Below are 16786 nucleotides of genomic sequence, written 5' to 3' on the forward strand. Positions count from 1 at the left end.
CCGTCAGTGATTCCCATCACATTGCTCATGAATCGGAGTTGGACCTCAGTTTTCAACAGTCTAATTTAGAATGTAATACTTCTAAGGAGACAGACAGTGGTTCAAACAAAACTATTTTCACTATTTCATTTCTGCCTATTCTTTCAGAAGGCTATAATGATAAAGGTATATTCATTTTTTATATTAAGAGTTACATCTTTGGCATATAGGAGCATAGATGCTCACATTCTGTAAAACAGGACTGGTTATTGGAAGCTCTCTGTTTCTCTCAAGAGGTATCAGACTTGGTGTTTATCATTTCCTTTAGGGGCTTTACACTCTTCTTTTATATGCATTAATTCCTAAGAGAGCTATAGTATACCTCAATGTGTATCATATATTATTATTTTAATAATTTTAAACTTCATATAAATAATGTACTGCTGTATAATGTATTCCTCAACTCTCTTTGATCTGCATTGTTTGTGAGATTCATCAGTTCATCATGTACGTCTAGTTCATTTATTTTCACGTGTGTATAGCACTTTCACTGTATGAGTATACAACAATGTAAGCACTCTCCTGTAGATTTTCATTTCATCCACTTCCCCACCATTTTTCTGCTCTCCATGACCTTTTCAGATCAAGCTCCTATGCTACTGGCCCAGTACTTGAGAGTAGGGGTCGTAAAATTGATCTTTGTGATTGCTATTAACTCTCAAATGTTTAATTGTTTTTGGTAGGTTGCTTGTCTTTAAAATGAATGTCTCTGTTGATCAACATTGGTATCTGGTTTGGGCATGAACAGGGGTATAAACTCTCTTTCGAAATTAGCAGAACCTCACCTCACATAGCAGGGCTGTCTGCAGTAGCAAATGAGATCCTTTGAAGCAAATGTCTTTCCCTTCTAGCTGCTCAGGGCCCTGGGTGGCATGTGGTTTCCCTACTTGTTGCTTGACCAGGAGATTTTTATTTTTTGGCTGCAGTGTGGCATGTGGGATTCCCGACCAAGTATCAAACCCATACTCCCTGCATTGGGTGTGCAGAGTCTTAACCCCTGGACCGCCAAGGAAATCCTGACAAGGGGCTTTCTAAGTCATCCATATGGCTTGGCTTCGGAAGACCAGTGAGGGGGGAATAGGCTCCCGTAGTGGCGTCCCTTAGTTTCTTAGAGTTTGTGCATGCCATTGGCCCTTTGCCCTCTAATCCAGTGATTCTCAAGCTTTAGCCTACATCAGAATTGTCTGGAGGGCTTGTCAGTTGCTGGGCCTCACCCCGAGGTTTCTGATTCAGAAGATCTCGGGCTGGCTGTGAGAATATGCATTTCTAATAACTTCACAGCGAATGCTGATGCTGTTGTTTCTTGGCCATACTTTGAGAGTCAATCACTGCTCTCCACCAACATTTCCCAGTCTTTTAAATGTTATTACTTTTTTTTTGACTCATGGACTCCTTTAATATTAATTTATAACTTACATCACTACTATAAAATCATTTTGGAATTTCATAATTTTTACATTTTATAAAGAAAGGCTTTAAGTTAAAAAATAAATTCTATCAGCATAGTGTTAAGCATTGTGGTTATCTAGAGCCTTGCTGCAAAAGTGTAGTCTCTGGACCAACACTCCTGGGAACTTGTTAGAAATACAGACTCTCAGACTACACCCCAGGCCTAATGAGTCAGAATCTGAACTTTAACAACATACTCAGGTGATTAGTATGTACATTAAAATTGAACTTGGTGATCTAGGGCTCACATTAACTCTAGTCCTAACAATATTAAAAAAATAATAAACACTTCAAGTTTTAACATTTAACAGGTAGCACATGTTTCGTTTACTTTCATTTTTCAAATTTTTCTCATAAGAAAAAGCATCATTTCTTTGAAAATAAAAATATGTCAAATTTGGTTTGGGGCTCAAGTGCTGAAATTTAATGTTTTAAAGCACAAGAATGGACAAAATTGTATTCATGACCTGATGTTTGGAAATATTATTTCTTGTACCTACAAAAAACAACAGTCTTATTTTGATGACCTTGATGAAATAATAGATTTCTCAATGCTACTTGCAGTAATGGCCCTGCAAATAAGACCTTATGAGTATGATGAGTGTTTTCCCCCCAAAGTGAAAGCTTAATTGGATATAATTTTTGTTATATTTATTATTTTTCATTTTTCTTGAAGTAGTCATTGAAACATCTTTCATCAGTTCAGGATGATGAAAGTTTAGGAATAACAGTTTAGGAATCTAGAGAGAATTATTTTGAGGCAGATTAGCATAATTATCGTTTTATAACATTATTTATGTTTTAGTATCATTGTTCAATATACCTCTTTTCTTTAAACAGCTATCTATGGGAATAATAATACCAGAATACCATTTAGGGTTGGTACATCAGAGTTTTTTAAATGTTGACTCCTAGATGTGTGCCTGGAACATAGTATATTTTACAAAAGTGACTGTGTCAACACCGTCTTCCTCATCTTCCTCCTTGTCTTATTCCTCTTCATCACCTTTGTTATTTCTGTCCACAGCAGTTCAGGGTAGAGAAGTTTAATTACCCTCTGGGTAAAGCCAAGGACTAGACTGGACCCAATACAGAATCTTCAGCTATTTATTTTTCTAGGCAGGGGAGAATGATATAGAGTAGAGCTATGGAGAACTATAAAATAGTACTAGGTTCAAATAGATTGTAATCAAAGTTTGAGTCTCTGGTGGTTCTTAGTGTTATTTACTAGTTTTTTTTTCCTGCTAGTCATTTGATATGATAGCACTTCCTAACTCTTGTTCACTGCGGTCATGTGACTGCTTCAGGCTGCTGAATTGTGAGCAGAAATTCTGTCATTGGTTGCCTGGATAAGATCCTCCAAAGCTCTCTTGCCCTCTGGCACAGTGACTGGTTATTGTTAGGATGGTGGCTGCTCTGACAGCTTGGGCTTCTGTGTGATTATGATATGTGGAACACCCAGTCTTTGTAGCATCATGTATGTAGCTACCAGTATATATACCCTATATACCTATATACCAGTATATATACCCTGCCAGTATGTGTAGCGTCATCAAGGATATTTTGAACTCCTGAGATTACTTCAGCATTACATAGCCTGAACTGGATAATACAGATTTTTTTTGATGAGTCTTGAGAACTAAAATTATGGAAGTGGGATTAGGAGTGAGCTAGATTCACAAAACTGTGATACTAGGAGCCGAGAACCAGAGAGGGTCCTGAGGAGTGTGTCACAGTCTAATGTCAGTACAAGCTGGGGACACAGTGGAGGGAGTGATTGAGACCTCAGTCTCAAAAGTATGCAAAACCAGTTACATCCATTGTGAGACATATTTGTTCCACCCCTGGTCAGTGTGAAAATAATAGTAATATAAAAATTAATGTAGAGAATAAAGACATAGGAACCTAGGGTTTTGGAAGAAGAATCACTTTGAAGGGCTTAAAGATTGTTCAGTATCCAGAAAGTAGTCACTTTCTTCATTTCCTCCTTATTATATGTGTTCACATCTGTCCATGGTTACATGCCCTTATCTTCACGTATGCATAATATTTTTATCAACTCTGTTTGTGATAACAAGTCATTGCCTTCCTTGGTAAATCATCCCCAGGAAGGCCTGTCTGGATACAATATTTAAAATTACAAAACTTCATCCTCCCCACTGCTCTGCTCCTATCACACTCTTGAAATTGTAACTACCAACTGTTTTTTTCTCCATAAAGCTGAGCATTTTCTTAAGTTTACTTATTTAATGTTTGCTGTTATTATTTGTCTCTCCCCAACTAGAATGCAAACACCACAAAGAAAGAAAACTGTTAAATCCATTTTATTTACTGAGAACAGCACCTGATCCATAACAATATTGGTTGAATTGCAATACATTAATGAAGGGAAACAGGATGGTGATCTGGGTGCCACCAGCTGCCTAGGGTATCCAAAAAGAGAGGCTAAATCTGCTAGGACTTTGTGATCTCAACCACATTTTAAATCGCAGTTTGATTCTGTGGCTCTCATTCCCTAGCTTTTAAAATAGTTCCAGTCAAACAGAGTTAAGCTTCTTGAGAAATCCTTAATATGTTTAAAGACTGAGTTTTGAAAGTAGCACAAAAAGTGGGAAAGAACATGGACTTTAGAGATAAACCACTTCATTGTCACCTATTAAAGTGTGACTTTGGGCAAGTTACTTGCCATGGAATGTAAACTTTACCAAATGTAATATTAGAATCAAAAGTTCTTTGTATGGACTAAAAATTACACATAAAGGTATGTGAAAGCGGTTAGTGTACAGAAGGTACTGCTTTGTTTGAGTCTCGTCCCCTTCCTCTCATTACCAGAAAAACAACTTTTCTTCCTTTTTTTTGGGCCACACTATGTGGCTTGTGGGAACTTAGTTTCTGGAGCAGGGATTCAACCCCAGCACCAGGAGTGAAAGCTCCAAGTCCTAACCACTGGACCCCAGGAAATGGCGCTTTTATCACATTTTTACTTGACATTATTTTACGTATTTTCAATTTAGCTCTAATTTTTATTCCAACTGACCTTTTTTGTTAGATTATTTTAGTAATCTATGGTAAGCTAAAATTTCACAAATATGTACAAAAACCCATATATAGCATCACCGGGGCATGGGTTGGGGGGACTGTTGGGGGTGGTCAGAGTTTCCCTGTTTTTTACATGAAAGAAAAATATCTTTGTCTTCATCATGTTGTCATACAACATAGCATCCTCAACTAGTTGACATTTTAGACTTTAGAGCTGGAAAGAATCAGTTCTTTCCTTCTCCATATTAAGTCATTTGTCTGGTAAATGGCAGGGTAAAGGTAAGAATTCTAATTGACTTCTTGCTCAGAACTCTTTCTACCATATTCTCTCATCTAACTGAAATATAAAATTTGAATATTTTTATTCTCAACATGATAATGTTGACACAGACTTTTATCACGTATATTTAACTTTTTGAATAGGTGACACGGGCTTTGGGTACTAAAGGGTATACATGGAAGACTTCCTTAGCTCTGCCCCCAGCTATTACTACAAAAGGCCACCACTGCTCTGTGCACATATCCATCATTTTACAGAAATGTGAACTTTTATGTGCTTTGCTTTTTTTGCTTAAAAATGTGAAAGTTATATATATAGCTTCTTAGAGCTCCATAACCACCTCTTCTTGTTCCCACATGTCATTAGTTAATTTTGACTAAAGATTATTTTAGTCTTTTGTAAAGATTATTTTCTTTAAATTTATGAACAGGCTCTTATTGAGTACTATGTTAAGCACTATTTCAGGGCCTTGGAGTGGAGGAATGAACAGGATAGAAGAAAACCACCATTTTCACAGAGCTTAGTTTCTTGGTTTGTGATTGGTGCTATGATAGGGATGCAAATAGTCTCTGATAGACAAGAAGAGGGACAAATGAATTTCTTCAGCCAATGATCAGAAGAAGCTTTAAGGAAAAAGCAGAAATTTATGTGGATTTTAAGTGATGGGTAGAAATTCAGGAAGAACTGTGAAGAAAGAATACTATCACAATGTATTAGCATTTTATGTAGCTGTTGTTTTGCATGGTAGCTCTTGGTGTTCTGCATTTAAAGTTACTATCCTTGAAATTTTGGTAAATTGATTTCTCTTGGAAATGGCTTCCTTACTTGCAAAATAAAATTGTGTTAGAAATCAATTTCTGCTGATCTCCCAATTCTTTTGCTCCTAATTGGTTTATTTGAACTAGATAATGAGGGTTTTTATAGATGACTTTCACGTATTTGACCTTTTTCATACAGTTATAAATGTTTTCATCTTTGTTTTACATTTTTCTTAAAATTATATATGTTTACCTTGTAATTGGGGCTTCCCTCGTGGCTCAGACAGTAAAGAATCTGCCTGCAAGGCAGGAGACCTGGGTTTGATCCTTGGTTAGGAAGATCCACTGGAGAAGGGAATGGCTACCCACTCAAGTATTCTTGCACAGAGAATTCCGTGGACACAGGAGCCTGGCCAGCTATAGTCTGTGGGGTCACAGAGTCAGACAAGGCTGAGTGACTAACTGAGCGACTAACACTTTCACTTTCATGTTGTAATTAACTACTATTTGCTTTAATGCAGTTGTGTGCTTACAGCAGAGGTTGTCAGCCTTACTACACACTAGACTCATTTACAGAGTTTTAAAAATTGCCAACATCCATTGTATCATAGAAAAAGCAAGAGAATTCCAGAAAAATATCTACTTCTGCTTCATTGACTACGCTAAAGCCTTTGACTGTATGTATGACAACAAACTGTGGAAAATTCTTAAAGAGATAAAAATACCAGACCACCTTACCTGCCTCCTGAGAAACCTGTATGCAGGTCAAGAAGCAACAGTTTGAACCAGACATGGTACAACAGACTGGTTCCAAATTGGGAAAGGAGTGCATCAAGCCTGTATATTGTCACCCTGTTTATTTATGTGCAGACTACATCATGCAAAATGTCAGGCTGGATGAAGCACAAGCTGAAATCAAGACTGCCAGGAGAAATAACAGTAGCCTCAGATACGCAGATCACAGCACCATTATGGCAGAGAGTGAAGAGGAACTAAACAGCCTCTTGATGAAGGTGAAGGAGGAGCGTGAAAAAGCTGGCTTAAAACTCAGTATTCAAAAAACTAAGATCATGGCATCTGGTCCCATAACTTCGTGGCAAATAGATGGGGAAACAATGCAAACAGTGATAGACTTTATTTCCTTGGGCACCAGAATCACTGCAGATGTTGAATGCAGCCATGAAATTAAAAGACATTTGTTTCTTGTAAGAAAAGCCATGACAAATCTAGATGGCATATTAAAAAGCAGAGACATTACTTTGCTGACAAAGGTCCGTCTAATCAAAGCTATGGTTTTCCCAGTAGTTATGTACAGGTGTGAGAGTTGGACCATAAAGAAGATTGAGCACCCAAGAATTGATGCTTTCGAATTGTGGTGCTGGAGAATACTCTTGAGAGTCCCTTGGACTGCAAGGAGATCAAACCAGTCAATTCTAAAGGAAATCAACCCTTAATATTCTTTGGAAGGTCTGATGCTGAAGCTGAAGCTCCAATACTTTGGCCACCTGATGGGAAGAACTGACTCATTGGAAAAGACCTTGATGCTGGGAAAGATTGAAAGCAGGAGAAGGGGACGACAGAGGATGAGATACTTGGATGGTATCACTGACTCAATGGACAAGAATTTGAGCAAGCTCCAGGAGTTGGTGATGGACAGGGAAGCCTGGCATGCTGCAGTCCATGGGGTCTGGGACTGAACAACAACAAATGCTGCTGCTTATGCCTCGCCTGGGTCTAGGGTGTGGCCGGGGTACCAGGATTTTCAAAAGGCCCCAGGTGATTTTACTTTGTAGCCAAACTTCAGAAACTATTGGGTTATTTCAGAGGTAATTGAAACATGCTTCTCCTTTTGGAAAGAAGGTAGCCATGGCATTGTCTGAGCGATGTGATCAATCTGTCATCTCAAATCTCTTGTTTAGAATAAAGTGAAATGGTGAGAATTGAATGGCAGAATGAAGTCCTGGAATTTGTTAGAGCACTTTTCTTGTTATTCACCAAATCATAAATGGAATTAAGTGTATCAACATACAGAAAACTAAGATCATGGCATCTGGTCCCATCATGGGAAATAGATGAGGAAACAGTGGAGGCAGTGTCAGACTTTATTTTTTTGGGCTCCAAAATCACTGCAGATGGTGACTGCAGCCGTGAAATTAAAAGACGCTTACTCCTTGGAAGGAAAGTTATGAGCAACCTAGATAGCATATTAAACAGCAGAGACATTACTTTGCCAACAAAGGTCCATCTAGTCAAGGCTATGGTTTTTCCAGTGGTCATGTATGGATATGAGCGTTGGACTATAAAGAAAGCTGAGCACCAAAGAATTGATGCTTTTGAACTGTGGTGTTGGAGAAGACCCTTGAGAGTCCCTTGGACTGCAAGGAGATCCAACCAGTCCACCCTAAAGGAGATCAGTCCTGGGTGTTCATTGGAAGGACTGATGCTGAAGCTGAAACTCCAGTACTTTGGCTACCTGATACGAAGAGTTGACTCATTGGAAAAGACCCTGATGCTAAGAGGGATTGGGGGCAGGAGGAGAAGGGGACGACAGAGGATGAGATGGCTGGATGGCATCACCAACTCGATGGGCATGAGTTTGAGTAAAGTCAGGGAGTTGGTGATGGATAGGGAGGCCTGGCGTGCTGCGATTCATGGGGTCGCAAAGAGTCAGACACGACTGAGCGACTGAACTGAACTGAACTGATGGAGAGAATAATTTTAAGGCCTTTAATTCTTGTGTTGTTGGAGGAAGGAATAATAGTTCTTGTTTTTTGTGTGCTGTGCTTAGTCACTCAGTCTTGTCCAACTCTTTGAGACCCCGTGGACTGTAGCCCACCAGGCTCCTCTGGCTATGGGGATTCTCTAGGCAAGAATACTGGAGTGGGTTGCCATCCCCTCCTCAAGAGGATCTTCCCAATCCAGGGATCGAACTCTGGTCTCCTGCATTGCAGGTGGATTCTTTACCGTCTGAGCCACCAGGGAACTCAAGAATACTGGAGTTGTTTGCCATGCCCTCCTCCAGGGAATCTTCCCGACACAGGGATCGAACCCACGTCTCTTGTTTCCTGCATTGGCAGGTGGGGTTGTTTGTTTTCTTTTTTTACTACTAGTGCCAGCTGGGGAGCTCAGTTCTTGTTTTGAGCCCTACACAGATTGAATTTGTGAGCCTCATTATTTAAGTCAGAAATGAATAAATCTGCTTTTATGGCCTATAACAATTATTGATTTATTGTTAGTAAAGTTAGGCAAATATTGTTCTTAAACTCTTGTTGCCTTCGTCACCTACTTTCAACGTAATAAGCACTCTGTTACTATAAGAGATCTTTGTTTACTCCAATAACAAGGTGCTGGATAAGGACCTGTAAACTCAAATAGTTACCTCCCTAAGGTATCAGACTTTCCAGAGAGAAATCAACTGAACTTTAGACTACTCCTTTCTTTTATTCTGAAAAATGATCCAGTATATTTCCAGCTTGGAATAGGGATCTATTATCAGGTTAGGGGTGTTTACTGTGATTTCACTGTTTGAGGTATCATGAATTCCCAGAATATTCCCGTATCTTGCAGTATGGACTGCAGTAGAGTCACAAGCTTCTTGTACATCTAGACAGTATATTAGCATGCAGCCTGAAAATAGTGGAGCTCAGTGAATAGAATGATCAGACAGAATTAGGTTCCAAACCTAGGTTTTCTTCTTATAAGATGTTTTAACTTGATTTAGTTAACTTGTTTAGCCTTAATTTCCATATCTGGGATACTGGGGGAGATGAGACCCAAGTTCCAAGTTTGTTAATCAGGTAAAATAGTTTAGATTCTTAACATAGTACCTGTCCACAGTTGGTCTGTAATAGATATTTCCCTAGTTTTGATTTTGAATTATTCTAGAGAATTATTGTAGTGAAAATAATTCCTGAAAATAAATTAACTTCTAAATTTTCTTTAATAATTAGTCTTATTTTTAATGACTGTTGGGAGTGATGTATGAGTCACATTTTATTTAGCTGAATTTTCAAATACTTCTGAATTTCTCATAAACCTGATAATCTTTTGATAAAGATGTTGATATCATACCTTTGTTTATTGTGACAGGTTTTATAACTTTTCATTATATTTGGAGACGTTTTATGTTCAAGATTCTTGATGTATGACGGGAGAAATTAGAAAGCTGATAGTACAGTATAGTGTAGTCAGGGTACAACCCCTAGGTTCATACATACTTACATAATGAAAATAAAAGTGAAATGTAATACAGGCCATGTTGGGGCATGGCCACATCTAATTAGTTCATTCATTGTAAAATGTTTTATTGTGTTCCTCTGTGTCCCCAAATAAGATCATTTTGGTAATGACTCCTCCTATTTTCTACTTTTCAAAATTGTTCTCATATTTAAAGGCATAACTCAAATGTGATCTTTTTTATGTAGTCACCCCCTCCCCTGACGCACACCTTAAAAGGGAATTTCTTTTTTCTCCATTCTGTCAGCCTGTGACCTCTGCCCTGGCCCTGGCACTTATTTCACCATTTAATATTAAAAGTGGAGCTGTAGCTAGGTTTCCAGGCATTCAGTTGAAGGTTGTATCGGGTCCTGATATCAGAGAGGTACTATTTTAATCTCCACTTTGTCACTTACTTTCTTTGTAAAGATTTGTCCTTTCTGAGCTCAACGTATTTACCTGTTGGAGATAAAAGCTTCTACCTTATAGTTTTGTTGAAAGATTAAGTGGTATAAGTGGCCTGAGATAGAAAGTGTTCAATAAATGGTAGTGAATAATGTTAATGTTTTTCTTGTTTGTGTAAATCATGTTATTTACTGTATGTAAGCATGTTTCCTTTAGACTGTGTTCTTCTAAAAACAGATGACTGTTGCTTGGCATTTTGCATAAGGTTTAATAAATCAACTACATTTGTTTACTGACTACATTAACTTTGATCTTTACTTGACTTTTAAAAAGAAGAGTATTGACATATATTGAAGAAAAAAATATGAGTTGTTTTCTACATACCTTTGTTTTAAAATTCCTGCAGGTACCTTCTTATCTCATATAATTTCAGTGTCCTGAAATCTGAGGATTCCACCGAGATAATATGATAGGAACTTGCAGTGATTTGGAGCCGTATCCTACTTAGACTAATGCAGGTCTTCCAGGTTTCCTAAGAGCTAGTGCAGCAACACACACTGCTCGTTGATCCGCACAGACAAGAATGCCGTCTCTGCCTCAGGAAAGAGGTAAGCAGCGTGATTTAATCATGTGGACATGCTATATAGATCTACATTTTATAGGTCATCACGGGTAATCTTTCCAAGAATTAAAAATCAATTGGGGACCCTTAAAGAATAAGAATTTATACTTTTACCTTGTTGGGGGGTGGAGCATTTGTGTTCTCTGGTATGGAGTTCTTATTATTTCAATGATATTTGGTTGGTTTACATTTCTTTTAAAGTTATTCAGGGACCTACTCCCCTGGATCTGAATACGGAATTGCCTTATCAAAGCACGATGAAAAGGAAAGTCAGAAAGAAGAAAAAGAAAGGAACCATTACAGCAAATGTTGCTGGGACAAAGTTTGAAATTGGTAGGTCTCTTCAGAATAGTGATATTTTCATAATTGTTGGGAAAGCTATTTGATGTTAACAATAATGTAAAAATTAAGAGATAATTTTCTTCTATATAATGGATTTCTGAATGCCTTTTATAGAATTTTCTTTTTTATGACATATTTAACATGTCAATAACCAAATAGAACATCAGTGAAGCTCAAGAGCTCTAGGTATTGAGGAGATTGGATTAAATGTATATAATTTTAATGCTTAGTTTTAAAATCAAGTATAAAGTAATATGAACAGTAAAACACAGTGGTTCTAGCTTTAATTTTGAAATACAGATGTGATTAGTTAGGACAATTATGTGAGTCTAATGAATTTTTCACTTGGGGCTAAAATTATTTTTAACTTTTAATATTCATTACTTTGTAAATAATTTTAAAAACAGATTAAAAAATATTACATGTACACTGAAAACTGCAGAATTTGAGGTTCCTATTAAACAATGAGAAACTGACTTAAAAATAGTGTAAGAACATATTTCTCTGTTTGCTTTAAAAATAATTTGGATGATACTGTTTCTTTTTATTTGTATAATTTATTTTTTACATGTAAGCAGTATTTGCAGTGGAGAGAATAGGTAAGAATTAATTGCTTTAAATTAAGATATTCTTTCCCAGCATTGCACTGAGAAACTCATCACTACTACAAGTACTCAAATAATCTTCCTTTTTAAAACAAATAATTTTGCATTAAAAGAGTTGAGGAAAACCATATGAATCTCAAGGATATTAATTATTCTTACCCTTGTTAATCTTTGAGAGTCACATTTCCACTTACAGTATTTCACCAAAGTTCATCAGCAATCAATGGAATATTTAATAGGAATTGAGGTCCCCTAATACTCTGTTCTTCACAGGAAAAACTTCAAATTAAGTTAATGTGGGAGAATGAGATGTGAATTATTTGCAGTGTATTTTCTAGCATGAAAAAACAAGAGTAACCATTGTCAAAGTGATAGATGGGGCAGTGTTAACTTCCCAGCTTGTTTGCTTTTAAGATTGTGGTGGGATTTATAAGGAACTTGATCTCGAGGAGAGTGTTTTTAGGTGTAGTTCCCTGTCACTACCAAGGACTGAAGTTGCATTAGCCTTCTTCATGCTGATTCCAGACCTCTGTGCCGAGCCTGCTCAGTTGTGTTTAGCAAAATCCCTGCTCGGTCAGACTTGGAGACTTGGACCAGAGACTTCTGGGAGAAAACAGAGCAAGTATAGGGGAGGGAAAGAGACAGTTGGCCATGGGTCCAGGAGATAATGTTACCTTGCTTTCCCTTATTTAACCTAATGATGTGCAACAGATTACTTCTTGTAATTTAACTACTGCTCCTTTGACAGGTTGGATTATGTAATGAAAGATGATTAAGCCATAGTCAGGACACTTGCGTTTTCTCCCTGATGTTGCCTGTTTCCTCATGTAGAATACTTTAACCACTACTAATTTTACTATTAATGCTTTTATAACCCTGGACCAAATATTTTCACATGAATTACCTCACCTAGTCTTCCAGATAACCCTGTGAAATACGCTGTGTTACTCCCTTGTTGCCGCTTTCTCTGACTTTCCTTGCTCTAATAGTGAATTTGAAGTGGCTAATAGCCATGAGAAAATAAATAAGGAAAAATAAAAATAATAAAATTGAATGAAGCTTGTGGCTGATCAGAATATAATCTGCATTCCATGAAATTCTCTATAGTTAGAGATGTGTCTGGATTTGACTCTGAGCTGCCTAGCAAGCAAAGCTAATAATTGCAAATAATCAGGTATAGAATACGCAGCGCCCAGAAGATGAAACCATACTGGTTATTCAAAGGAAATGCAATGTGTCTATTCCTGAGTCTTGGGAAAAATTTTTCCCATAATTTCTCATGGAGACACATTGTGGAATAGTGAACTACACTGTCATAGTAATCCTATAATTAATATATGATGAAACTTTATTACTTTTTAAAACACCCCTTAGGCACAGTTGAATAAATGAAAGCTCAGTGAGAACAACTTCCTCAAGGTTGTACAGATGGCAAAAGTAGAACTTGAACCTGAATGAATTTGCTTCCAAATTTAGTGTTCTTTTTACTATATCATACTGCCTAAATAAAATATGAATCAAAATTTAAATTGAGTAACATTAAAGTGTCCTCTATCTAAAATTCAGAGAGTTGTTATATGGATTCCTATTTTTAAAACTCCTGAACAGCTTCTGAAAGCTCTATGGGTCAAGGCAAAAAAAAGAAGTAGGCCAAGTTTGTGAGGAACGCGTATTTGGCAATTTTTATTAAATGGGGACAAGACAGATTGTAGAAGGAATACTTAATTATGCAAGGAGAAATGTGAGAAAAATGATTGGTGTGGTTATCTCTGTTTTACCAATAAGGGAATTTGGTTTGGTAGAAATTATATATTGAGGCGATTATTTCAGTTCTTTTTTTAAGAGAACTCCTAAAAGACTCAGCTGGTAAAGAATCCACCTGCAAGGTGGGAGGGGGGATCGGGATGGGGAATACATGTAAATCCATGGCTGATTCATGTCATTGTATGACAAAAACCATTACAATATTGTAAAGTAATTAGCCTCCAACTAATAAAAATAAATGAAGAAAAAAAAAAGAATCCGCCTTCAATGTGGGAGACCTGAGTTCAATCCCTGGGTTGGGAAGATCCCTTAGAGAAGGGAAAGGCTACCCACTCCAGTATTCTGGCCTGGAGAATTCCATGGACTGTACAGTTGATGGGGTTGCAAAGAGTCAGACATGACCGAGCAACTTTCACTTTGTTTCACTTTCCTAAAAGGCCAGCATTTAAAAGCATGCATTTAGACTTTGGCTGCTAACAACCTTGTATTTGGAACTGACATGTTAAAGGAATTTCTTTTCTATGCAGTGGAGGATGGTATACTTAAAAGTATGCCAAATGATTTCTAAAATTTCATTTCAAACCAAAATATGAGTAAATAGCTTAGCTGAAAAACAGTGACAGTTTAATTCCTAACATTATTTTTTTTTTTGAAGTTCAACTCTTTCAGCTCTTCAAGCTTTGAATTTTATAGTAAGAGAGATTTATATAAGACTGACCTTACAAATTTGATTTTGTGAATTTAGAGAAAGAATGGATTATTTCCACCATTGTTATATATCTGAATGTTTCCATCCTCTCCAGCTCACGTTTACATTAATACTCGCATTTTAGTAGTTCATTATACCCCCTCTGTCCGCAACTACTGCCAGTGTCATTTCTCTCATCAAGGTCTTCCTAGTGATTTCTGAGAGGCCTGGGACAATGACTTGCATGTACTTGGGACCGTGTCTGCTTCTGAGCTGCAGTTCTGACCTAGACATTGTTTTCTGCTTGTGAGCCAGTTAAAAGAACTCTCCCAGGCTGTGTCACTACGGTCTTTCCCCTCCCCATGAGCTCTAGATGACACAGAAGCTCCTGGGCCTCAGGATGCCAATGCTGCTTGGTAGTCTGAGGCAGAGAGAGGAACAGCCCTTTCCCCAAATTTGTACTGTATGTTGTCACCTGGGCCTTCAGAACAACCCCAAGTTTTATCAAGCTGCTCATGGAAAAAAGTAGCTTCAGCCCAACAGTCCTCTCCCTAACCTCATTTGTCTCCAGTCCCTGTCTTCTTCTATTATTATGCCTGTGTTCCAGCTATTATTGCATGAAAAGCTGGTTCTGTCTCCATGATCAAAAAGAAATCAGGAGTCCCTTGGACTTGAGACCAACTGGTATCTGGTCATTAGTTTCATACTTGAGCCAAGTATACTTAGTTAACCCCTTTTTGCTATATCTTCCTATCTATGGGCAATAAAAGGAAAGTAGGCATTGAAACACTCCTGTCTAGTTACACTGTTATATTAAGACTCCAAATTCTATTGGAATCCAAAGTTTATCCTAAGTATTTCTGATTTTATTCTAAACTTGAAATACATGGGAAGAAAGATATTAATATGTTTATTATTATATCCAGTATTGTGGAATTTATAAAGCACGATTTTCTCTGAACATATTTTTTGTGCTTAGGATTAGAGGGTCGGAGCTGATGGGAAGGACAGAGTTTCTAGATCTCTACTATAATTCTGCTTTATTATTTTGTATCCTATGTCAGTATAACCGACTTGGTTTTAACTGCTAAAAATAATTTGAATTAGGGAGGTGGAAAGTATAGGGTGGGTCTGATGATCAGGGACTATTTTTATCCTTTCTTTTTGTACCTAGCCCAAGGGCATGAAAAAGCCATAAAAGTACATTTTCCTGAGTCGAGGTGTTGTGTCGGCTGTGTGTGTGTTTTCACTGAGCTATGCATAGTCACTAAGCTCTTTAACAGCGTTGTGTGCCTGTTATATCTCAGAAAATTGAAACTAAGGATTTTGGGTGCCAACTAAAAGCAGTTCTCTGTTGCTGTTGAGTATAATCTAGCCTTAGATAATTCACTGTACCTAAATTAAGATTATGCTATAACTAATGGAAATTTTACAGATAAAATCCTGTGAGCTAAAATTGATATATATATATATATATACATATATATATATATATATATACATATATAAGATTTTCACGATGACTGTGTTTCAGAAGCATTTTAATTTTGGTTTAACTTAACTGTTTACTTGCAGTGCGTTTAGTAATAGATGAAATGGGATTTTTGAAAACGCCAGATGAAGATGAAACAAGCAATCTTATATGGTGTGATTCTGCTGTTCAGCAAGAGAAGATTGCAGAGCTGCAAAATTACCAGGTAGGAAATTAATCATGACGAATTATTGGTCAGTAGGAAAATTCTATGAATTCCATTATAGTTTTCTTTAGGTAAGGTTCTTAATATGTTGACACATTAATTCGTTTCTCCCTGATGGCCCCGATGGATCAGTGAGTAAAGAATCTGCCTGCACTGCAGGAGACACCAGAGATGCGGGTTGGATCCCTCTGTTGGCAAGATTTCCTGGAGGAGGAAATGGCAACCCACTCCAGTATTCTTGCCTGAATGGGCTTCCCCAGTGGCTCAGCAGTAAAGAATCCTCCTGCCAATGTAGGATACACAGGTTTGATCCCTGGGTTGTGAAGATCCTCTGGAGAAGGAAATGTCAACCCACTCTAGTATTCTTGCCTGAGAAATCCCATGGACAGAAGAGCCTGGCAGGCTACAGTCCATAGGGTCTGGAAAAGAGTCAGACACGACTTAGCGACTATACACACAACACAATTTACCTGACTAGCCTGTTGCCTGAAGACTGCGTCCTTTCAGATTTAACTTTAAGCTCTTTCCATCTTTAAGGAAGAATTGATAGAGGAAAGCTCTTCCTAGGCTGGTGCTCTGCATTATACATACAGATGAACGATGTGGAATAGATGGCATAAAGGCGTCTGAATACAGCCATCCCTTGTAATGTCAGCTATGTGTAATTTGCCTTCATTATTTTATTACTAGAATGCAATACAAGTAAATTAAAAAATAAAAATGAAATACATGGAGTTTTAGGCTATTAAGATTTTGTATAGCTCTCCTTTACCTGTTTTTGTAGTGACTTGTACAAAATTGACTGTAGACAGCAAGTCCATTTTCACCAGTTTTTTTAGTCTTTAGTCTCTTACTAAAAAGCACTAAACACAAAGGATGACTG

At 37.4% G+C, this 16786-nt stretch overlaps 1 protein-coding gene across 4 annotated transcripts in view; it reads left to right on the forward strand.

Annotated features, from left to right (window-relative positions):
- The window catches only part of TTLL7 (tubulin tyrosine ligase like 7), a 157881-nt gene that overhangs the window by 50062 nt on the left and 91033 nt on the right, over positions 1-16786 (forward strand). For 3 of the 4 annotated variants that reach the window (XM_043876256.1, XM_043876258.1, XM_043876254.1), the window contains exons 2-4: positions 10592-10793; positions 11009-11140; positions 15782-15903. In XM_043876256.1, coding sequence (XP_043732191.1) covers positions 10769-10793; positions 11009-11140; positions 15782-15903 — 279 coding nt within the window. In that variant the 5' untranslated portion in view covers positions 10592-10768. Of the gene's footprint in view, positions 1-8582; positions 8643-10591; positions 10794-11008; positions 11141-15781; positions 15904-16786 lie in introns of those variants that run through there. The other variant, XM_043876255.1, reaches the window with a different exon arrangement.

Source organism: Cervus elaphus, chromosome 20 (genome assembly GCF_910594005.1).
Source record: "Cervus elaphus chromosome 20, mCerEla1.1, whole genome shotgun sequence".
Classification (NCBI taxonomy): domain Eukaryota; kingdom Metazoa; phylum Chordata; class Mammalia; order Artiodactyla; family Cervidae; genus Cervus; species Cervus elaphus.